This window comes from Erithacus rubecula (genome assembly GCF_903797595.1).
Source record: "Erithacus rubecula genome assembly, chromosome: 2".
NCBI lineage: Eukaryota > Metazoa > Chordata > Aves > Passeriformes > Muscicapidae > Erithacus > Erithacus rubecula.
In genome coordinates, this window is record NC_136685.1 from 73792659 (window position 1) to 73813279 (window position 20621).

The window sequence follows — 20621 nt, forward strand, 5'->3', positions numbered from 1 at the left end:
TAAAATACAAAATCTAACTAAAATGTAATAAAATAAAGTTTCTTTCAGCCTTAACTAGATGGTCAATAATATAGTTGTAGTGATTTGATCTGGTTTCAGATTAATATTTCCAGCACTCTCAAAAGGCAAAAAAACAGGAAGCAAACTTCTTTTAACTGTCAGTTTCATTTATTCATCTTTGAGCCAGAAAAAAATGTTAATTACTGGTTCTTTTTCAAGTTGAACATTGGCAGACATGTAAGCATCTAATTCTGACCCACACAAACATTTTATTCCATTTTAAAAATATTTCTGGTTGAAGATTTCTTGCCTGCCCCTGCTTACTTCTGTCTGCAGATACATATTGTTCACCTAATCTCTATGCTTAGCATTTTGACCAAGGGGATTTGTGTAAGTCTAAACACAGTAAGTTTTCCCATCAGAAATTTTCCTCTGTGTTGGTAATGCCACTTTTCATTCCTATTATTATGCCTTATTTAATAAGCCTCTATTACAATTCAAACACATTTCTTTATTTGCTGTATGAACATGTACTAAAGACATTTCACTGCTATAAGCCCTTTTTATTATGAATGAGATTTTCCCTGACTTCATATCTCCTGAAGAGATGCAAACAATTAATATCAGCAGCTCTTTTAATGAAAAAGAACTTTTCAATAATTGTTATATCAGATTTGGCAGGGCAAAACCAGTTCTCTTCCATCTGAATATCAGTAAGAAATGGATTCCCCTCACCCAAATTTAAACATTTATCACACAGATACTCATATTAGAGTTCTCTATGTTATGGTAAAAAGGAATGCACAATTTCAGGACACAAATCATCCAACCTGTGCTAGACATTTACTTGAGAATAAGATGACCTAACTCTGAAGCTATGTATTTTTCTCCATTAAAAAGAGAACATAGGCAATCTCGCTCACACATGAATGTCTATACTTACTTAAATAAATGCCACCAGGTTTTCAAAAATAGAATAGCAGTCTACTTTTTTTTCCCACTGAATGTCAGTGGAACTCTGATTTTCTGGTGCATCACAATTTCCATAGTGGGTCTTTGCTATTGTAGTTGCATAACCCTTCCAAAACTAAGTGGTGCAATATCTAAAATATTTAGAGCCTGAACCTCTTTTCTCAATATAGACAATCAGTGTTAATGTAGGAAAAATAACATTACTTCATTCATTGGTGTCACTTAGAAAGGGTAAGCAGGGTATGGAAATATGCTTAACATGCTTAGTAGCTTAAGTATTTTGGATAAATACCAATAAAGTTGCTAGTTTACATAAATATTATTGAAGTAAAATAAAGAAAGTCTCAGCTGGGTGAATCCATCATGACATTTAACTTGTTTAGAATTACAAAGCTTGCTAAGGTAAAACAAAATATGTCAAATATGTCAAAAATATGTCAAAAGTTTTTCTTAGGATCTGTATGAGTTGAAATATACATGATTATTAAAAACAGGGGTCAGTTTTTTTACCTTTATTATGGTAATTTATTATGTGCCACAAAGAAGATCATCAAGGCTTTCTGTCTTTTACCATATGTTCTATCTTACAGTTGGTAGACTGACTGAGCTCTGCTAGCTAGGATTTCTCTTCATTTTCCTATTAAAACCAAATATGAATCACCTGCCTCACTAACACTGAGTCATTTCCCTTTTGCTGAGTAAACCTGCAGATCTAACTTCATTGGGTTTGCACTGCCACACTGCCTTTTCTACTTAAAAGTACTTAAATGAGCCATAAACAGTTTAAGCTTCCTTGGCTGCTTTAGCTGTTAAACAGAAAGTGCTTCCTTTGCATTTTTATAATTCTGAGTAATTTTCACTTAACTGCTTTAACCAGTTTAGGAGAGAGCACCATGAGAACAGTTGAGGAGATCGTGTTGTCTGGACTTACTACCAGAAAAGAGTTTTTGTGTGCATCTTCCCAGCAATAATGCTGGCAACCCCCCAGTATCTGATTAAAAATACAGATGTGACTAACCAGTGTGTATGTTACCCATGTTCCCTGTTCTCCACCAGCAAGGATGTGACCTAAGTGCAGCCATTAGCATTTACAGAGTCCAGAGCTTCTGTCCCCAGCTCTTGATTGCCTCAGCTTTTCCCTGCATGAGCCTAGATGACTTCTGCCTAGTCTGCAGGTGAATGCAGGTGCTGTCTCATCACACAGGGCCAGGCCTGTGTCCTGTAGCTTTAGCATGGTTCCACCAACAGCCCTGTCACTGATGATTCCAGTGCCCCCAGCTGGCACTCACCCTTCTCTTTGGGAACTCAGCTGCAGCTGGTGTACAACTGTTAGTGATAATCCTGCTCACCTGCTCCTGGGTCTGTGTCCTGCCACAGTCTTGAAAGGAAACTGCTGGAAGAAGTACTGAGGGAGAGCCTGCTTAGTGTTGTGCAAGGATGAAGTTTGATGGTGGATATCTATTGTGTCCAAAGGCTTTTTAGAGTGCCTTTCTTATCCCTGAAGGAAAAGAGCAGTGCTTCTGGTAGGTGGTTTTTGTTTGTTTGCTTTTCTTACCTATTTTTCTGCAGTGTTCTGGACAGATAGAACTTCATAAGCCTGGAATTACAAACTCCAGATGCTTGAAGGTTTCTGATTTGTTTTTTTTTTTTTGTTTGTTTTTTTTTGTTTTTTTGTTTTTTTGTTGTTTTTTGTTTTTTTTCTACTGGAATCTTTAGAAATCTCCTATTGGAACATATTTCTTTTTAATTCTGGAGGCTGCTTTGGGAAGCAATTCTATTTACTTATCCCTTCCTTATTTCTTTCTTCTTGTGCACCTCCAAATTCCTTCTCTGGGAAAACAAAAACCAAACAAAAGCAAAACATGAAATAAAAAATAAACAAAACTGGTACCTTTGTTCAACAACAGCTATCTCTGAGTACCATCCAGGTTTGTGCTGCAGGTTTTTATTCAGGCTTTGCTTTGCACACAAATGTTTCTTTATTAATCTACAGTATTTTATGAAGATGATTACCATTTTTTATTGTAGAAGAATATTTGGGAATTGTGTTTTAAGTTTATTAAAATAAATGTGTCCTGATAAAGAGAAACTAAATATGCCATGTCTTAAAATGCTCCCTTTCCGCTTACACCTGGTTTTTTTTGGGTGAAACTACTTAACACAAAATGTGCTGATTACCTGACTTGAGGGAGTTTAAATCCATCTTACATCAAAGATGTATCTCCTCTTCTTCTTGATGTTTCTCTATTTATTTGTATTTTCATGTCTGTCTGTGTATGTGTTTAATAAAAAATAGCAAGACTCAGGTATAGAGTACAAATATTCAGTTGCTGATAAGTGCAGTATTTAAAGGGAAAGTTCAGCCAGTAAATATCTGTGATGTTCTCAGCAGGAACCAGACAACTGGAATCTCTGATAGGAGTCAAGAGAAAAAGTGCAGTTAATAATTTGTAGATATTTACACCTTTGCTGGTTTCTTTCACGGTACAAAGGCATTAGTGAAAGTGACAGAAACGAGTTATGAGCCATTTACTTGGGCTATCTGGAGGGATTTAATCTCACTTGGGTCAGGGAGTTGAATTCTCTGGGAATTGGTGTTACTGTGATAGGCTGTATCTGAAGGCCTGGAGTGCAGAGATAAGACTTTAAGTCCAGCTGGAATTAGAAGCAATAGAATTAACTGGATTGTAATGCTGTAAACCTTTTGGTTCAGATCCTGAAATGCCTCTGGATGGTAGTTCAAATCTCTTCCAGATGGAGGTTTGGCTCTGGGACCCATATGCAAGGCAAACATTCGCAATGTCAAGGACTTTTTTAGGAGCGTGCACAGTGAAATCAGCCTTATGTGGCTCAGCATGATTCTTGTTGTTGTTGTTCAGTCCCACGGTTTCCTTAATACGGTGGTGAGGATGGTTGACGTGTTTCAAAAGGCTAATTTTCCACTCCACTGACACTCACATGAATGTTTGTGGTTATTTCTTTTAAAGGAAGGCTAGGAACGTGTTTGAAAGGTCATTGCTTTTATAACAAATGAGACAAAGCTGAATATAGCTGACATATGCATATCAATATGAGATAATGGAGATTGCTATAACTGAAAACATAAAACATCTATAAATGAGCTATTAAGGGCTGGGAATTTCTTTGTGTTTTTCTTTTTTGTTGTTGCTGCTGTTGTTTCCCCTCCCACCTTGAGAAGGTTTTTCAAGGAAATGCTTTAAGATTGTGGTTGCATGGACCCTTACCAACATGTGCACATTTTTTGTAATGCAGTGGATTTTCTGTGATCCTACAGTGTAATTAGACAAAAGTGACAATGCATGAGTTGATAGATTAATTCTATGCTTACATTAAAGACAAGAAGTTAATTGCAAACCATGATTGTAAATGACAAGCTTGTTTTTCTGAGCTTAAAAAGGAGCAGTTTCCCCTAGTGTAATAGGAAATACAATCTCTAAGTCTGCTGAAGAGAAAGAAAATTAAAAATTAAAATACCAGAGAATACTGATTAAATTCTTCCAATTTCATTGGAAAATATGGTTTTATAACATGAGCCTGTAGGACTACTTCAAAGTTTCATTGCTGTAGTAACTTATTTTTAAATCAATGCTCTTATTAATAGTTTTTTTTTAGTTTAATGATAAATTATAAGTTATGCAAAATTTAAAAGTAAATATTTCTTAATAGCTCCAAGGCAATATGAAAAAAATTAGTATATATGGATTTAGACAATGGTGGGCCAAGAGAGAAAGTCTCATTTCCCCTCAGTAGACAAGTGAGAACTCTGAACAGAAACCATTTTCTAAATCCCAACTATTCCTGTTAGATATTGGACTACAAATACCCTCTCCAATACAATTATTTGATCACTACAAAATTGCAATCTTCTCTTTCCTGTTTGTAATAGGATTTTCTTCTTTGCTTTTGTGACCTTTATCTCAAAGGAGTTCCATCCGATGGGAATTTGTCCATGCAGCGCATGGATATTTGCACAGTGTAATTAAATGCTCATGAGTAGTTATCATGTATTAATGTCTATCTATAGTCCGTGTGGTGGGAGCACCAATGCTCTAGAGAATAAAACTTATTTTTAGAAGTATTTTTCTGCCTAAGTAAGCTTGAAAGAATTTATCAGGAAAGAGTTCAGGAACTGGGAGAACATGAGTGTGTTCTTTCTTTTGCTTAAAATTTTAAAAGTTTATGGTGTGAATTGTTTTGGATTCATGGGCTTTTTTGGTTTTTTGGTTTTCTTTTGTTTTATTTTTTTTTCTTTATCAGATGTAAATGTATTGTCTAAATGCACAGTAACTTCAGAACATCATCACTATGGAAAATTGTAGAAATTGTACAAGAGAGCTTGTGATCTTTTATTGATTGTCCAAATGAAACTGATGGAAGAATATTGGCATGAATTAAAAGGAGGGTAGCATAACACTGATGTGCAAAATAGCACTCTTAGAGGGTTTTTTATTTACTATGTACTATTTTCCTGATTTTTTGACTCTTACAGGCATTCCTCATCAGTGAAGCTATCAAAAGAGACATTAGATCCTTTGTTGCTCTCCTTAACCCCCTCCCCCAAAAAAGACTCCAACTTTGTGTGGCATCTTTTTGGTAACCTTTTAAAAAATTCTAGGTATAGACAAATAAGACCACATAACTTGAGGGATGAAGGTAAAAAAAGTTGTTTGAAGATGATGAATGACTTTATTTTGCTCTTATCCAAAACAGATTCCAAGTGTTTGACCCTTTTGGTTTTCGTCAGAGTTGTCCACTCTGTAGTATCTGGTATCAATTTTTGCAACAAGGAGATAAGATTTCTTGTGTACAGACCACTCTGTAAAGGTGATGGGTTTGCATATGCTTTATCTTTGTGAAGAGAAGGCACTTCCTAAATTATAATTATCTTGTTTACAGCATTGCAATTCAGGGCTATTAGTTGCTCTGGAGATGTAGTGTCTGTTCAGACCAGAGCAAAACTTGAAATAAAGATGAACAGTTTGTGCCTCATATAGGGACTGAGTCTCAGAGAAATATGTGAGATCTGAAATAGCAGAACAGAGTTATAAAGAACAGTTGTGCTAGTGTGTATGTATTTGTGGAAGTTCTGCCTAATATATACTAATGTATATATTATATTCCACATGTATGTTCTCATTAAAGTGCCAGTTCTAGATACTTTTCATTATCATAACTGAATTTGTTATAGCTAAACTTGATAATAACAAATAAATAAGTAGTACTAATTAGGCCACTGCCATAGGAACTGAACTATGAATTAATTGTAATATTAATTCCAGTTAATCAATTTTATTTGTTGTCAAGGTTTACAATGAGCCATAAGCAAGGAAAACATCACAGTGGTAGTTAAAATGTTATTATAAAACGCCATACATTTAAATAATATATCTGTTTTCTTTCCATGTGACAAAAGAGATACTGAGTGAGATTGCAATAAAAGGGAGCTCTATCTTCTGAATAAAATGTATTAAAGTCTGTGGAAATGCAAATAAATTTGAAATTACTGACATGCCAGTGTAGAAGTACCCTGATTTTATGTCTGAGAGCCTACTGTTTTCTGAAATGATTAGCATACTTGGTTTTACAGGTAGTCTTAGCCTGAAATGGATTCAGTAATTTGAATGCAAGTCATAACCTTTGTAAATGAAATACAGATATCTTGTCTACAAAACTGAAATCTTCTATTCAGGCTGTTCAGAATTCAGTGGAAATCTGAACTTCACTGTTAAATTAAATGATGTCTTATGTAGCTTCTATCTGATCTGTCCTGAATTATACATTTCAAAATAACCTGATAGCAGTCACCTTTTAAAGTAACTCTTTTCTATACTTTCTAATGCTTGTGAAGTGGCTTCTGATATACCATTTGTGTCTAGAGAGTTAATCATTTTATAGCAGAGTGTATCTGACTCTTTTGTGTGGAAGGAAACAAAAAGCTAAACCTAGAAAAGCACAGATGAGCCTGAAGCAGGGTGGATATGGGGTGGAGTTTCCCAGTGATGTCCTGCTGTGTTCCCCTTTAAGCCTTGTGGGTGTCTCTTCAAAACACTGGAGCACAGGGAAAGTCAATGCTTATGCCCCAAATTCTTCTTATTTAAGAAAATCAGCTGCTAGAATTATATAAATGATTCAGAGCAGATATGAAGAAATTAAGCATTTCTTCAGCTTAATATCCTTCAAAAGCTTATCCAGGAAGACATCCACAGAGATCACTTTGTATGCACAAACTAGACAAGGTTCTTTCAAAATTCAAGTGTTGGGACAGCCTTTACTGTTATGCAGGGACCTCAAGAGCTTCTGTTAGAAATTTTCTGTTAGTTAATTTAAAATGTCCCTTTAGCCTAAATTCGTTCATCTTTTCTTTGATTTCTATGAAAGCCATAAAGATGGGCTTAATGTATTTTCTGGTTGTGCCAATATGTAGAAAACAAGTTAGGAATAATTCAAAATAATTCAAGATTCATGCACAGAAAGAGAGGTGAAATGGAAAAAAAGACTGAGCTGTTTTTTTAAAGCACTGCTATATGAGAAGAAAAAGTTGTGAAATTTGGTACTAGATTATAGGAATATATCTGTGTGTTAATAGGACATAAGGCTGAGAGAGTCGAGGTTATTCAGCCTGAAGACAAGAAGACTCCAGGGAGACAGGGTTGTGGCCATTCAAAGTTTAAAGGGGCCTTCTAAGAAGGATGTGGATAGATTTTATAGTAGGGCCTGTTGTGAAGGGGCAAGGGTATTGGTTTTACCTGGAAGAGCGGGTCTGTTTACATTGGAAATAAGGAAAATGTTTCCCACAATATGAGACACTGGAACAGGCTGCCAGAGAGGTGGAGGATGCCCCATTCCTGGAAAGATTAAAGGTTGGATGGGGCTCTGAGCAACCTGATCTGGTTGAAGCTGTCCCTGTTTATTGCAGGGAGGTTGGATGGCCTTACAAGGTCCCTTGGAACCTCAAGAATGCCGTAATTCAGTGAGTGGTTTAGATCAACTCCTTCCAGTTGATGGCAAAGGCAGGATCCTGAACTGCCTGGTCCAACCCTAATTCTTTAAAACTTATCTGTTATGGTTATCATGTAAAATGCTTCCAGAACAATTTTTTTCTTCATGTGTGGTAGCAGGGTCATGTTTTAGGGGAAAAAAAACTCTAAAAACACCATGCATGCAGCAGAATCTTAAATGGTTCTCAAATGAATCTGTACAATGCACTTGATTCAGGGCTGCCTGTATTTCTTAATAGCTAAAATAAAGAGGGTTTTTTTTTGTTTGCAAAGACATTGGTGCATTTGTAAAGTTTATAGTAATTATAGAATTTAAAAAAATATCAAAGACAATATTTTTGTTTAGTTTTCCTTTTTAGAAAAAAAAAATTATTTGATACCCTGTAGCCTTTCCTTTTGGAACGTTGAAGTATTCTTGCTGAAATGGATATGGCTTTGTCTTTCAGGGTTTCTGATTATGTGTAAAATCAAAAATGGATGATATAGCAATCTATTTTCCTCAGATACTGTAGTGTGTAATCTTGATTTTACAGTTTTATATAACCACAGTAAGTGAAAAGAATGTTTGAACACCTTATGAAGCGAATCTCTTGCTAGTGGCCCTTTAGCTTTAGAGATTAGTTGGTAAATGTATTCTTAGTAACAATGTGGAATGGATTCTGGGGTGGGGGGGGCTTTTTTCAGTTTTGTACTTGGGGTTTTTTTTAAGATGTATGTAGTATCCTTGGCATGGGTGTGTCTTTCCACAGGAATAAGAGAAAGACCCTTTGGACAAAGAGCAGAAATAAGGAAGCAGTAGATGACAGCTCAGAGAAAGAAGGGAATGGCAGGAACATGAAGCCAAGGGCAGTACCCATTCCTTGTGGATTTACCATAGCCCAGGTAGTTGAATGGATGGCTGTCTCTGGACTCAATGTCTAGATTCACAGATGTGAATATAAGGGCTCAGGGCTTCTTCAGGTATTGCCTGCAGTGGCAGTGCTCTAGCTTTGTCTCTCTGCCAAAACATTTTTAGCTTTTTCATCATAGTAAAAAAAAAAAAAAAAAAAAAAAAAAAAGATCTGACATGCTACTATTACATCTGGATTAAATTATTACTGTGGAATATTCATGAGGCTTGATTTTTTTTTTTATTTTATGTCTTTGGTTTATTGCCTTTGTTTAACTTCAACTCATATTAGTTTGAATTGCAAGGTGTCTAGTTGGCATTATTAGCAATATGTTAACTGCAGACCTTGACTTCTATATTAACCTAGCTTAGATTTCTTATTTTTGTGTACTACTTCATTTTGTCCATATATTTCCCATGCAGATGTAGTTTATGATGTATCCAAATTGCAGGCCTGGCATAATCTTCTCTGTCTAAAATATATGGAGTTGCTTAAAAGTTTCTGTAGCTCAAAACTTTTAGATAAAATGGTTTCATATTTGACATGGGATTATAGTTGTAACTGGTAAAAAAATACCTTCACACAGAAAATGTTTCTTCACCTACTCTGTTCTGAGAGATTTGCCTTAAGAAATAGAAAGTTCGGTGTAATCCTGCTTTATTACAAGTTCCTAAATCAGCAGCATGGTTTTCTACTGAATTTAAAATATGTTTACTGAATGGTAACACTGCCTTCCACTTCTGGGTAGCTGAAAGTCATGAGGGTTTGCTGCCTAATCCTGAAAGTGCTTTACCTCTGAATGGCTGACACTCCTCTGCAGCTCCTCTGGAGCTCTCTGACTTGTAGGTTACTGATAATATATCCTTATGCTAAACACTTCTCTTTCAAAATTGTGCCAAGTCTGTCAGTGCCCCTGACAGGACCCTGATCTATCCCCAGCATCCCTCTCTCACCCTGCATGGGGCCCCCACTGGGCTGCTCCTCTCTGCCCAGAAAGTCCTGCAGGACAAAATGCACATGCTGCAGGCAGCTGCCTCTTCAGGAGGAGTTGAGATACACAATCAATTTAATCCAAGTTCTGTCCATTTTACAGCTTGTAATTGTGACTGTGAAACATGGAAGTAGGAGGAGTCCAAACAGCCTTTGGACTTTCTGATCATGACCAAAAATCCTCCAAACATACAACTATTTGTATGTTGACACTTGTGGCTCAAATAACTGAGAGCACATCCCAGCTGGAAAGAGAACAGGCATGGGTCTTAGAAGTTTTGGTTTCTCCTGTCCCTTAGCTCCCTGTCCTCTGCCCGCTCTCCTGCAGAAGCCCTGAAAAGTCACCACAGCAGAAACAGCAACTGAAGCCAGAGGGGTTTATTCTGTTTATTCTGTTCCTGGTTGCACTGACCTCAGTGAGATGTGCTGGTGTTAACACTTGTAACTTGCAACTTGATTTTCATTTCTTTTTTAATGCTATGATTTCAATGGATACAGTAAGTACAACATGGTGTTTTTAGAGAGTAACAGGTATGTTCTCCACTTGTCTTTTCTTCTCTCAGCCTTGAAAAAGTATTCAATGCTGTCTAGATAGAAAGCATTGATAGATTAGAAATCATTAGTTTGACAGATTATTTGAATGAAGTTTGGTTTAGGGGGCTTTACATCCACTTTTCCTCACACTTCTCTCTCTGTCTCTCATTCAAGACTAAAGTTTAGACCAGCAGCACAACTACTTTTCAGCTGCAGTTCTATTTGAATTATCTTTATTCTCGTTTTTTCCCCTTCTTTGGGGGGGGAAGGACCAACCAAAGTAAATGTTTAAAAACACACTGAATAATTTTAATTGTTTTCTTTTGCTTATATAAGAAAGTGTTTTTGCTGGCAGCCCAATGCACACTGTAAAATATTAATAATGAAGAGATGAATCTGCAGACCTTTATCTTGGGTATTTTATGAGCCTTCATTACGTAGTTGTAGTCTAGTAGGATGGATCACAACTAAATAATGAAGACTCATAAATGGATTTTATTATTGTAAATCCCTGTACTATAAAACAGTAAGAAAGAAAGACCAGAACTTATTAAAGGCATCTCATTAATGTGTTTTCTTCTATTCTTTTTTTAATGAAGCAACTCGTGTTAAGAAAGAAAAAGCAATGATCAATAAAACAACATTATTTTTTTTACTGTATTTAACTATATTTTCAGTTACTGATGTGATCCTCTCATGTTTCATTTGAAATAACTATCAGGTAGGAATGTTCATAATTACATGTCTGTGAGCAGTTCAGCTAATTGTCTGCTATTTAATTTTGGAAGAGTTATAACTCTTGACATAGAGCTGTCAATTTAATAATTAAGCTGGTCACTCTTAAAGGAAAATTTTTTTTTAAGATCCTACTATTTGATTCATCCAGCAGTTCAGTTCCCACAAGGACTTAAAGCATTTGATTGACTTTTCTTCAGTACTGTTTCTCATATAAATAAAGCTATTTATGTGCTTTATTGAGTTGGTGTAATAACCAAAGTCAACAATAAGAAAAACATTCCTTCTGATGGATTCTTTAATGTGTTGTTTAGACTGAGCAGTTAACTCCAGTCTTCGCTGTCCTGTATCACAAACTTCTTTAAAACCAAGACTCATTTAGTAGGCTTTTTCTATACTGTGCTCCCTGCTGTATGGGAGATTCCATGTCAGAGTCAGTCCACAGTAATTTGTTTACCTCTACCTGCAATAATGTGTGCTAGTCTGTTTGTATCAGTCTTGTCAGAAAAATATAAAAAAATGTGTAGCTTTGGAACAAAAATTAATCTCTCCCTTTTGGAAATGGTCTTTGTAGATCTGCGTAAGTCGTTGGTAAACTTTAATTACCTTTGTGTTAAGGTTTGTGCTTAAGCTGATGATTTTGGCCCAAGAAGTTGCCAATCTGACAGTTTTACCCTTCAGTATCTACTATATCTACTATAATAAATTTTCAAGTGTTTTGAGGAGAACATCTGTAAAAGACTAGCAAGAACCTCCTAGCTAATTCAATAATAATCTCTTTTATAAACTATTTTTATATTCTCTCTGTCATGAGGGATATTGATAGGCAGGGCTTTGGGAATTTGGAGAAATGCATTTTATGCCACATTGGATGCTGTGGTCCATAGTTTTTCTTGGGAAAAGTATAATATCTATATGATATTTAAGCTTTTAGTAGAAATCATAGAATAAGTTGGGGTGGGAGGGACCTGAAAGATCATTTGGTCTTCTGCCATGGGCTAGGACACCTTGCACTAAACCAGGTTTCTCAGTGCCCCTTCCAACCTGGCCTTGAACATTTCCAGGGATAGGATATCCACAAGTTCTTTGGACAAGCTGGCACTGTTGCAGTGCCTCACCACTCCCTAGTAAGGAATTCTTTCCTCATACTGAATCTAAACCTACTCTCTTTTAGTTTGAAGCCATTCCCCCTTGTCCTGTCACTACATGCTCTTGTAAAAGAGCATCTTTTACATCCATCTTTCCTGTAAGTTCCCTTAAGGTGGTGAAAGGCTGTATTTAGATCAGCCATGAGTCTTCACTTCTCCAGGATGAAAAAAACTAATTCCTTCAGTCTTTTCTCATAGGAGCATGCTTACCATTAGGATTCATCTTGGTTCCTACTGTGTCTGAGGCAGGGTTGTCCACCTGTACTGGCATTGGAAGCAGTGAGTTGTGGTAGCTTGGTGTGGATACTGCTGTTAGAGTGGCAAAAAGGAAATCAATTTTTATTTAATAAACCCTGTATTTTGGGAGGTTTTTTCTGTCTTATTGTCTCAAGATGTTGAAATCATGCTGAGGGTTCCCTATGCAATGCTTAGGTCTTCAAATACTCTCACACAGACAAGCCAGTAGCCATAACTTTGCAGAGGAGCCTGAATGTTTGCATGATTTGCATTACATTTAACACTTTCCCTGTGACCTGTATTCTGATTTTTAAATTCTCTCAAGACCTGAAATTATTTTTTACATAACTTTAAAAATCTTTCTGCAGTAATGGTTTTTCCTTGGTTGGGTCATTTGCTCAACATTTTAATGATTTATGTCTCTCATGTAGATAGTAGCAGGTACAAAGATGTGTTTTAATGATATTCTGCTGCATATTGTTCACTAGAAGAGAATATAAAGCAGGGAAAATACAAAGCATTGAGCACATGGATAGTTTCCAGCCTTTCAAGTGATTCAGAGTCTTTGATGAACCACTGGATTCTATTGCTGACCTCTGTCTCTGACCTTTCCCTGACTTCACAGGTCAACAGTACTGTCAGCAACCACATTTTGAATAATTTGTCATCCAAGATCTCTAGATGATATTTCTGGTTTGGTGGATTTTTAAAATAATTTTTTAAAATGTTCTTGATGAAAATTTAGTTTTGGTTCTACAATACAAAATTGGATCTTTGCTACAGGATAAAAAGATACTGAGAGTAGAGTGTACTGTACTGCCCTCTGTACTGGGCATCAGTACAATTTGGTAGTGGAGTGTATGCGGATTTCCAGTGCTTCCCTCATACACTGAAAAAACATCTCAGTCCTCCCTGTTCTTCATATGCTGCACAGGAGTTTCACTCAAGCTTGATAGACCATTGACCGAAGTTTTTCCTGTCTTCCCCCTCAAAAAGGGAAGGAACAGCTGCCATATGCTCAGACTACAGAAATTTCCATACCTAGTTATTTGAGAAATACTCAAGTACATTTGATATTACTTTTTCTATTCAGTGGTGGTCTTTCTATTTCTTTCTTTATTTTGTGATTTTTCCCATTTAGACACTGGAAAAGTCTTCTCTGACGTGTTTATTTCAGTGCACAGCTTTCTCTATGAGCCATTTGGCTGGGTACAAGAGGGGCAGTTGCTCTTATCTCGTAATCAGAAGGCTTTGTTCATCTCAAACTATGTTCTTGATTAACGCCAACTAATAATTGCAAACACTAGAGCCTGCAGTGTTATAACACCACAAGTGATTGGCTGGCCTGCAGGTTGACAGGCTTTTCTTAGACTCAAGAATGAACGATACGAAAATTGCATTTCAAAGTGTTTATCTTGCCAGAATTCCTAATTGTGTTTTGACGCAATTATAGCAATGACATTTAGTAGTACTGTCGCTACAGAAACATTAACATTTTGAATGCACAGTGTTCTTCAAGGACAAATGTCTTTACTTCTATTTTTGTTTTGAAGGTGGAAAACTAAAATTTTCAAGCACGCTAAGTCTTCTGAAAGTCTGTTAGGTTAGCATTAATAATAAAATATGGCAGAAGAATGCCAAGAACAGATGTGGAAAAGGAGATTTTTCTTCTTATTAATTTGGAAAATGAGGTGTGGAATAGGGGCTCTCTGGTTGATTGGGGTTTATTGTCTTATTACTTTTTTCTCTCTGCTCATCAATGCCAAACAGGCTGAAACCCATTATATTCTGCCAGTCTATTGTTCCTGCTGGATCAGTGCCTTCTTGTGCTTTAAGAACTTAATCTAACTTTTGCTAAAACAGAAAAAAACCCCCCACTGTTGGCCTTAAAGCTGGGTCTGGTTAATGTTACCAAAAGAGTTAAATGCATCTGACTTTCTTATGGATTTTATTCCCATCATAAGAGTTAAAGTAAAGAGGTGATCAATATTAATGGGGGTTGTCGTGAAGGAAAAAATAGGAAGTTGGTAGCTGCAGTGTGAGTGAACAGTTGATAGTTGCTGATAGCATGAGACCATGCTCCTAGTTCCCTGTGTATATTCTCTAACATGCCTTTAGTGGATGATGACATTTTATTTCAAATAGTGAGCTACTTTGTGTGCAAAGTACTCTTGTGTGCTTTAGAAATGTCTTGAGGAAATGACTGCAGAGAGGGAGAGCGCTGTAAGTTCCTATCAAGCCATGTAACACATTAGCTTTCCCTTGGAAACAAGAAATAAAAGGTGACTGCAAAATTCCTGTTATTATTGTTACTGCTAATAAATAATATATAGTATCATACTAAGCATATTTAGACCTGATATAGTGCTACTTGTAGTGACTAAGTTCTAATGGTAGTCAAGATTGCATAAATTCATCACTTTTTGGCTTCTTTTAAAAATGCATTTTCTCCAGAACCTCAGCCTTATAAATTATTCTGTGAATATTTTGGGGGTTTTTTTCTGGCTTGACAATTATAATGCCTTCTTACCTTTTTGTGATTATATACCCAGACCTGCAAACTAATGAATACTTGGGAAGTTTTCACCTGAAATAACTTCAGTGAAGTAAAATATTAATTCCTCTAAGAAGTTTAGTTTGAAGTACTTTCTTCTTATAAAATCAAGATAATTAGTACCAGAGCTCATAATATACCTGTGGAACTGCTTCTATACACTTTTAAATTATCTTGGTGTGTATCTTGGTGTGACTATTTTTTATGTGTATGCTGGTGTAGCATCATTAACTTTGAGTCTCCTATTAATCAAATCACACAAGGATGAAGAAACAGGAAAAATCATTGTCCCATGTCACCAGTACCAGATTAAAAAAAAAGCAAAGGTTTTTCTAGGGGTTTGAGTAAATATGTTTCTGCGGGTTTTTTTATTCAAGTGAGTGTTCTCCTCTATCCCTTCTTAGAGCCCAAGTTTTATAAAGCACACTTTGTATTTTTTTTCTTGTTTTGTTTAATTTTTTTTTGTGTGTGTGTCTTTATTCCAAATGGAAATCAAAAGCTAAAAGCTATCTATGTAATTCTTCTAATTTGGAAAAATAAATATTTTTAAAAATGTGTGTTAATAAATATGAGTATGAAGGAAGAGAGATGTTAATCAAATATTACCTTTTTAGTCTCAGTTGTCGTTGAAAATTCAGCAAGTTAGATGTTATCATTATGGATTAAAATTCCAGGCCTCAAAAGGTGAAAAAAATATGACTCAGTTTAACAACTGTGTGACCAGATAATGATAGCAAGCCTAACATGCTGGGGAGAAGCCAAAGCTTGAAAGTATAGGAAAAACAGTCATAATGGGATATTTAAATTGGTTTACTATAAATTATCTAAGTATCATGTCACATCATGATCCTAAGAGTAAACTTCTGGATGGTATCAGGTTATGTTATGGAAAAGTTGATCAAAGAACCTCCAAGAGGAGGAGGACTAAGCAGGACCTGCTTTATAATGTTAATAATGAAGAATTGATCTTTAACAGTGAAAACTGTACCGCTAGAAAGCCAAAAAAAAAACCCATAATTCCAGCACCTTAAATGTAAAAGTACAATTAGGCAGGCAAAACCCTTGAAGTTTCTGAAGTTTCACCTGCAAATTGCAGAAAAAATTGTTGTTGAGTCCATTTAAAGTATAACAGGATAAGAAAGCATACAGGTCCGTTAGGTGATTGCCACAGACTTGGAGAGTGAGGTACATAGCTGGTTCATCCTTGAAAACAAACAGATGGGTTCAGTATGGGAGAGCTGAGAAAGTACCTACTAGAAGCCTCTCTGTGGGCCTTAGGATGCACATTTCAACTGTTGCTGAAAAGGCTGATGAAATTCAACATGTGTCACTATTAAGTGATGTGTACTGGGAAAAATACCCTCCAGGTTTTATATTTATGATTTTGAGATAGATGTTATGTGTAGAAATGAGATCTAGGAGTTCTGATAGATAACTCCACCAAAATGCTGTCTTGGTGCTTAGTGACCATCAGCAAAGTAAATTTAATAAGTATTTAGGAGGACTTGAACAAAGTCATAGACATCATCTTCCTATTCACTAGTCCAACACATAAATCGTGTGTACTGTATGTTGTTCCTCATATTCCAAAATGATAGAGCTGGAAAAGCTACTAAGAGATAAAAAGTAAAAGATAAGGAACAGCATCTATATGAGAAATGGGATGGTAGATTACTTTCCTTCCTGGAAAGTAAACTGCTGTGAAAGGAGTGCTAGAGTACTCTACAATCCCCTTTGTTGGCAGGGGGAAAATGAATAAATGGGGGGCATCAAACAAAATTTTGAACTACTAAGTAGAAAGCAATTAAAAGGAGGTAGTTATTTGTGCAGCATCTCAAGGTAGACTTACTGTTCTTCCTGCTAAATTTCTGAAATGCTAAAACTTCATGAGAGGTCACTTGAATATTTGATTAAAAACTTTATTTTTCAAATTATTTAAATCATAAATTCAAGGTGGTTACCCTTCTCCCCCAATATCAAGTATTATTACTTTATGCTAACTCCCCTGAAGCTGTGTTCACCCAAGGACTCAAAACTATGATTTGCCACCCCTGTGGTCGCCTGCAATTCAACTTACATGTGTTAAAGCTTTTTTTTGTTTTTTACCTATCTCAACTTCCAGCACTTCAGCTGGATGACACTAGAGAGTGGAGCTCGGTGAAGACCAAGTTGTTTTACCCAACTTTCCAGATAGGTTGGATCAATGTTTTATAACTAAGTTCACACTACTAAGAGAATTCTAAAATCATTTCAGCTATGCCCACAAAAAGCTGTAGAGCCTCATACAGAATTAAAAGGAGATAGATATAAATGTGACATTGGATTACTTTGTAATTCAGCTGTGTTTTAAGTAGGCACTAATTTCACTAATGTGCTTAACATCTTGACTGTCATAATTTCTCTTCTGGATAAAGATTTTCTGCTATTTCCTGGGCACTGATTCTATCCTAAACACCTAGTAATCTGAGTACCAAATGTTTTCATTTTTGATACCTTTGCTGTTTATTTCCAATATGTATGTGAATACCTGTAAGCTTCATATCTATTGCTAGATTAATTTTATTGTCTGTAAATTAAATATGAATTGGTGTGAAATTAATATAAGAAGAGAAAGCATGCAAGTGTCAATTGTTTTCTTGTGATGTGAAATATTTTTATAAATGTTCCTATATATGCTGTATATATAAATTTTCTTCTTTGATAGATCATCCCGTTAATCACACTATTTTGCAGTTGTGAGATACTGATGATTTGCAATCTTTTTTTTTTCATTTTGTAATATACTAATAAGCAAACTGTGTATATTCAAAAAGTCATTGTAAGGTTTGTTAATGATTTTGTCAGTTTTTTCTGGGTTTTTGTATTGCTTTGTTGTGGGAGGTTTGAGGATTTTTAGGTTTCTTTAATAATGACTGCTAAATACTGAAGTTAATGTAAATATCCAGAAATCTAATAACAATTCTCATTTAACATTTTCATTATGTTGCATTGCAGTTAAGTAAAGGCTTTATCTAAAGCAAAGAAATCTATTTACAGTTTTTCTAATATTATATTCTACTTCCAACTATTATCTTTTTTTCCCCCTAGTCAGCAGCAGGCCCATGTTTAAACAGTGTTGAACCAGACAATGTCTTTGTAGCTTTTTAATTATTATTAACTCAGTCTCTGTCTGTAACTGAGAAAACATAATCATATATTACTATATATAATCTAAAACATAGTCTGTATTGCTATCAATGCTTGTTCACAACTCTAGGGTGGAGGGGCCACATGTCCTGTCTGTGGCTGGGCTTTAGTGGTGAATATTGTTATGTTACTTGAATGGTCTCTCTGTGTAATCCTGATAAAACTAGCTAAAATCTAAGAGAAACAAGAGTAGGAAAAGCAGCAACAAAACCCAGTTTTATATGTTAATTTATGAAGTAAATGATAATCTTTGTATGCTTTGGTTTTGTTTTGAAGGGCCCATCTTGCTGGGACGACGTGCTAATTCCCAACAGAATAGGAGGTGTTTGCCAGTCCCGAGGGTGCACTGGAAATGTAGCGGTAAGATTTTGTCATGTTTCTCCAAGTAATGTGACATTTTTAAGAATAATTCTTTGTAACAATTCTAACCATATTAGAATTTCAGTAATGAATGTGAAGAGGCAGGTATGGTACACTTCAAAAGAGCTGTTTGGCATCAGATAGTAAATCTCTGATGTCTTGCAAAAGAAAGGAATTTGGTCATTTGCTATTTGGAATGAAGGAGATAATTTTATTTCATCTTTTGCACTGAAGTAGAACTCTTAGATTTTCAAGTATGCATAGGTTAAATGTGGGATGTAATACTTAAATGTTTCTGTCAATGCTTATTTTATAATTGTTATGTATATCTTCGCCTCGAAAGCTTCAAATTTCCATTTCATATTGCATATCACAACTTGCATATTGGGCTTTGCCCATAGGAGTAAGTTCTTCATGCTGATCATTTTGCAGTTTTTCTCCCACATCTTGTTGTTGTTTTTTTCTTTTTTACGTGAAATGACATCAGTGCAAAGACTGAGTAAAAAGGAGCATAGGTTTCTCAAATTCTTTATAAAGATTTTTCAAAACATTATTTATATATACTTATATCTTCACATGTATTAGATATTTATAGCATTTAATACTAAAGTCTTAGAGGTAATTCCTTCTCAGGAAAAAAGCTTCATTTGAGTGTTCCCGCAGGACAGAGATTTTAAAGGTAAACTCGAATTTCCTGCGTATAAAAGATTCTATTCATCAATGATTTGCTGATTGGAGCTACAGAAATTCCCTTTTCCAGAGTCGCTCACCTCTTCTGGTGTAACCTTCTCTTTGTCTTCCCTAGCAAGACAGTTGTGTAGTGATGTGTCCATCAAGTTCCATAGGTCTCTCCTGCTTTGCCACAGATGGTGCCAGGAAATATTTTTATCTAACTTTAGATACCAAATGATTGTTGTATTAGCAGGGTATTTAAGGCATGCACAGCCAGCAGAAGCTGAGTTTGTGCTGCTTGGAGTGCATCTTGTAGAAGTGGCTGAGTCACCCAGGAATCACAGAATGTCCTGGGCTGGAATGACACACAAAGACCATGACCTTGAAAGTGGCAGGTGTTAGACATTCAAATGCTATTCTCTGGGCAGTACAATTCCCAGTTTTGTCATCTGTTGGCAGAATATACCTGACTGATTGCTGCTGCCAACTTACAGCTTTTGTTATCCCATCTATTTGTGAAAAAGGTACTGAAATAATGACACTTTTGGCACCCCTGCCTGCTGAATTACAACCCATTCCCTCACTGAATCAATTCTTATTTTTTAAAAGCAGAAAATGAAACAAAATGCCATCTTTGTAGAGAGAGAAGAAAAAAACACTGACCATAAAGCTAAAATCTGATGCTGTGGCAAACAACCAATACCCAGTCAACTAAGCCCCATGACTCCAGTTGCTGTCAATCCCTCTGGCAAGGTGCATACTTAGCAGAGCCAAGGATCAGTGTTACATTTCAGTAAGGCATCACTGAACAAATTTCAGAAGACACCCTGTGTTTCACAGACATGTTACTAATGCAGCTTGAGACAACCAACTTGCAGGCATGAGGCTGTTACTGCAGAAATGTGCTGTTTATTATTTCCAGACTGACACATTTTCCCTTTATCAACTACAAACCACTCTATCCAATAGTGTTAGAACTGAACCAGACTGATGTGCAAGAACACTTCTAATTTTTATGATCTTTCAACTAGAATTTCCAGCAATATCAATCTAATCAAGAAAAACTAAGCACTAAAGTGCATTTAATTGCTTTTTTTACCTAGATACTCAGTAGGTAGGTAACCCTGCATCAGATATTTGAGTTAAGTGCTTGCTAAGATCCTCTGGTTGCTGAAAGACATCTTTCTTGTGTTTTGGGATGGTTTGTTTTTCTTTAGTCTCAATCACTGTGAAAACACATCTTTACTTTCTGGGAAATCTTCCAGTTCGAAGGTTTAAATCACTAAGTCTTTTGTTTTGAGTCTTGCTCCAAGTGGGAAATAAT

The 20621-nt window shown here is 35.9% G+C and overlaps 1 protein-coding gene across 1 annotated transcript in view; it reads left to right on the forward strand.

Moving 5' to 3' along the window:
* PRKN (parkin RBR E3 ubiquitin protein ligase) overlaps positions 1-20621 on the forward strand; it is a 665258-nt gene that overhangs the window by 279007 nt on the left and 365630 nt on the right. Inside the window, exon 5 of the mRNA XM_079333471.1 lies at positions 18542-18625. Within this exon, the coding sequence (XP_079189597.1) occupies positions 18542-18625 (84 nt within the window). The remainder of the gene's footprint in view (positions 1-18541; positions 18626-20621) is intronic.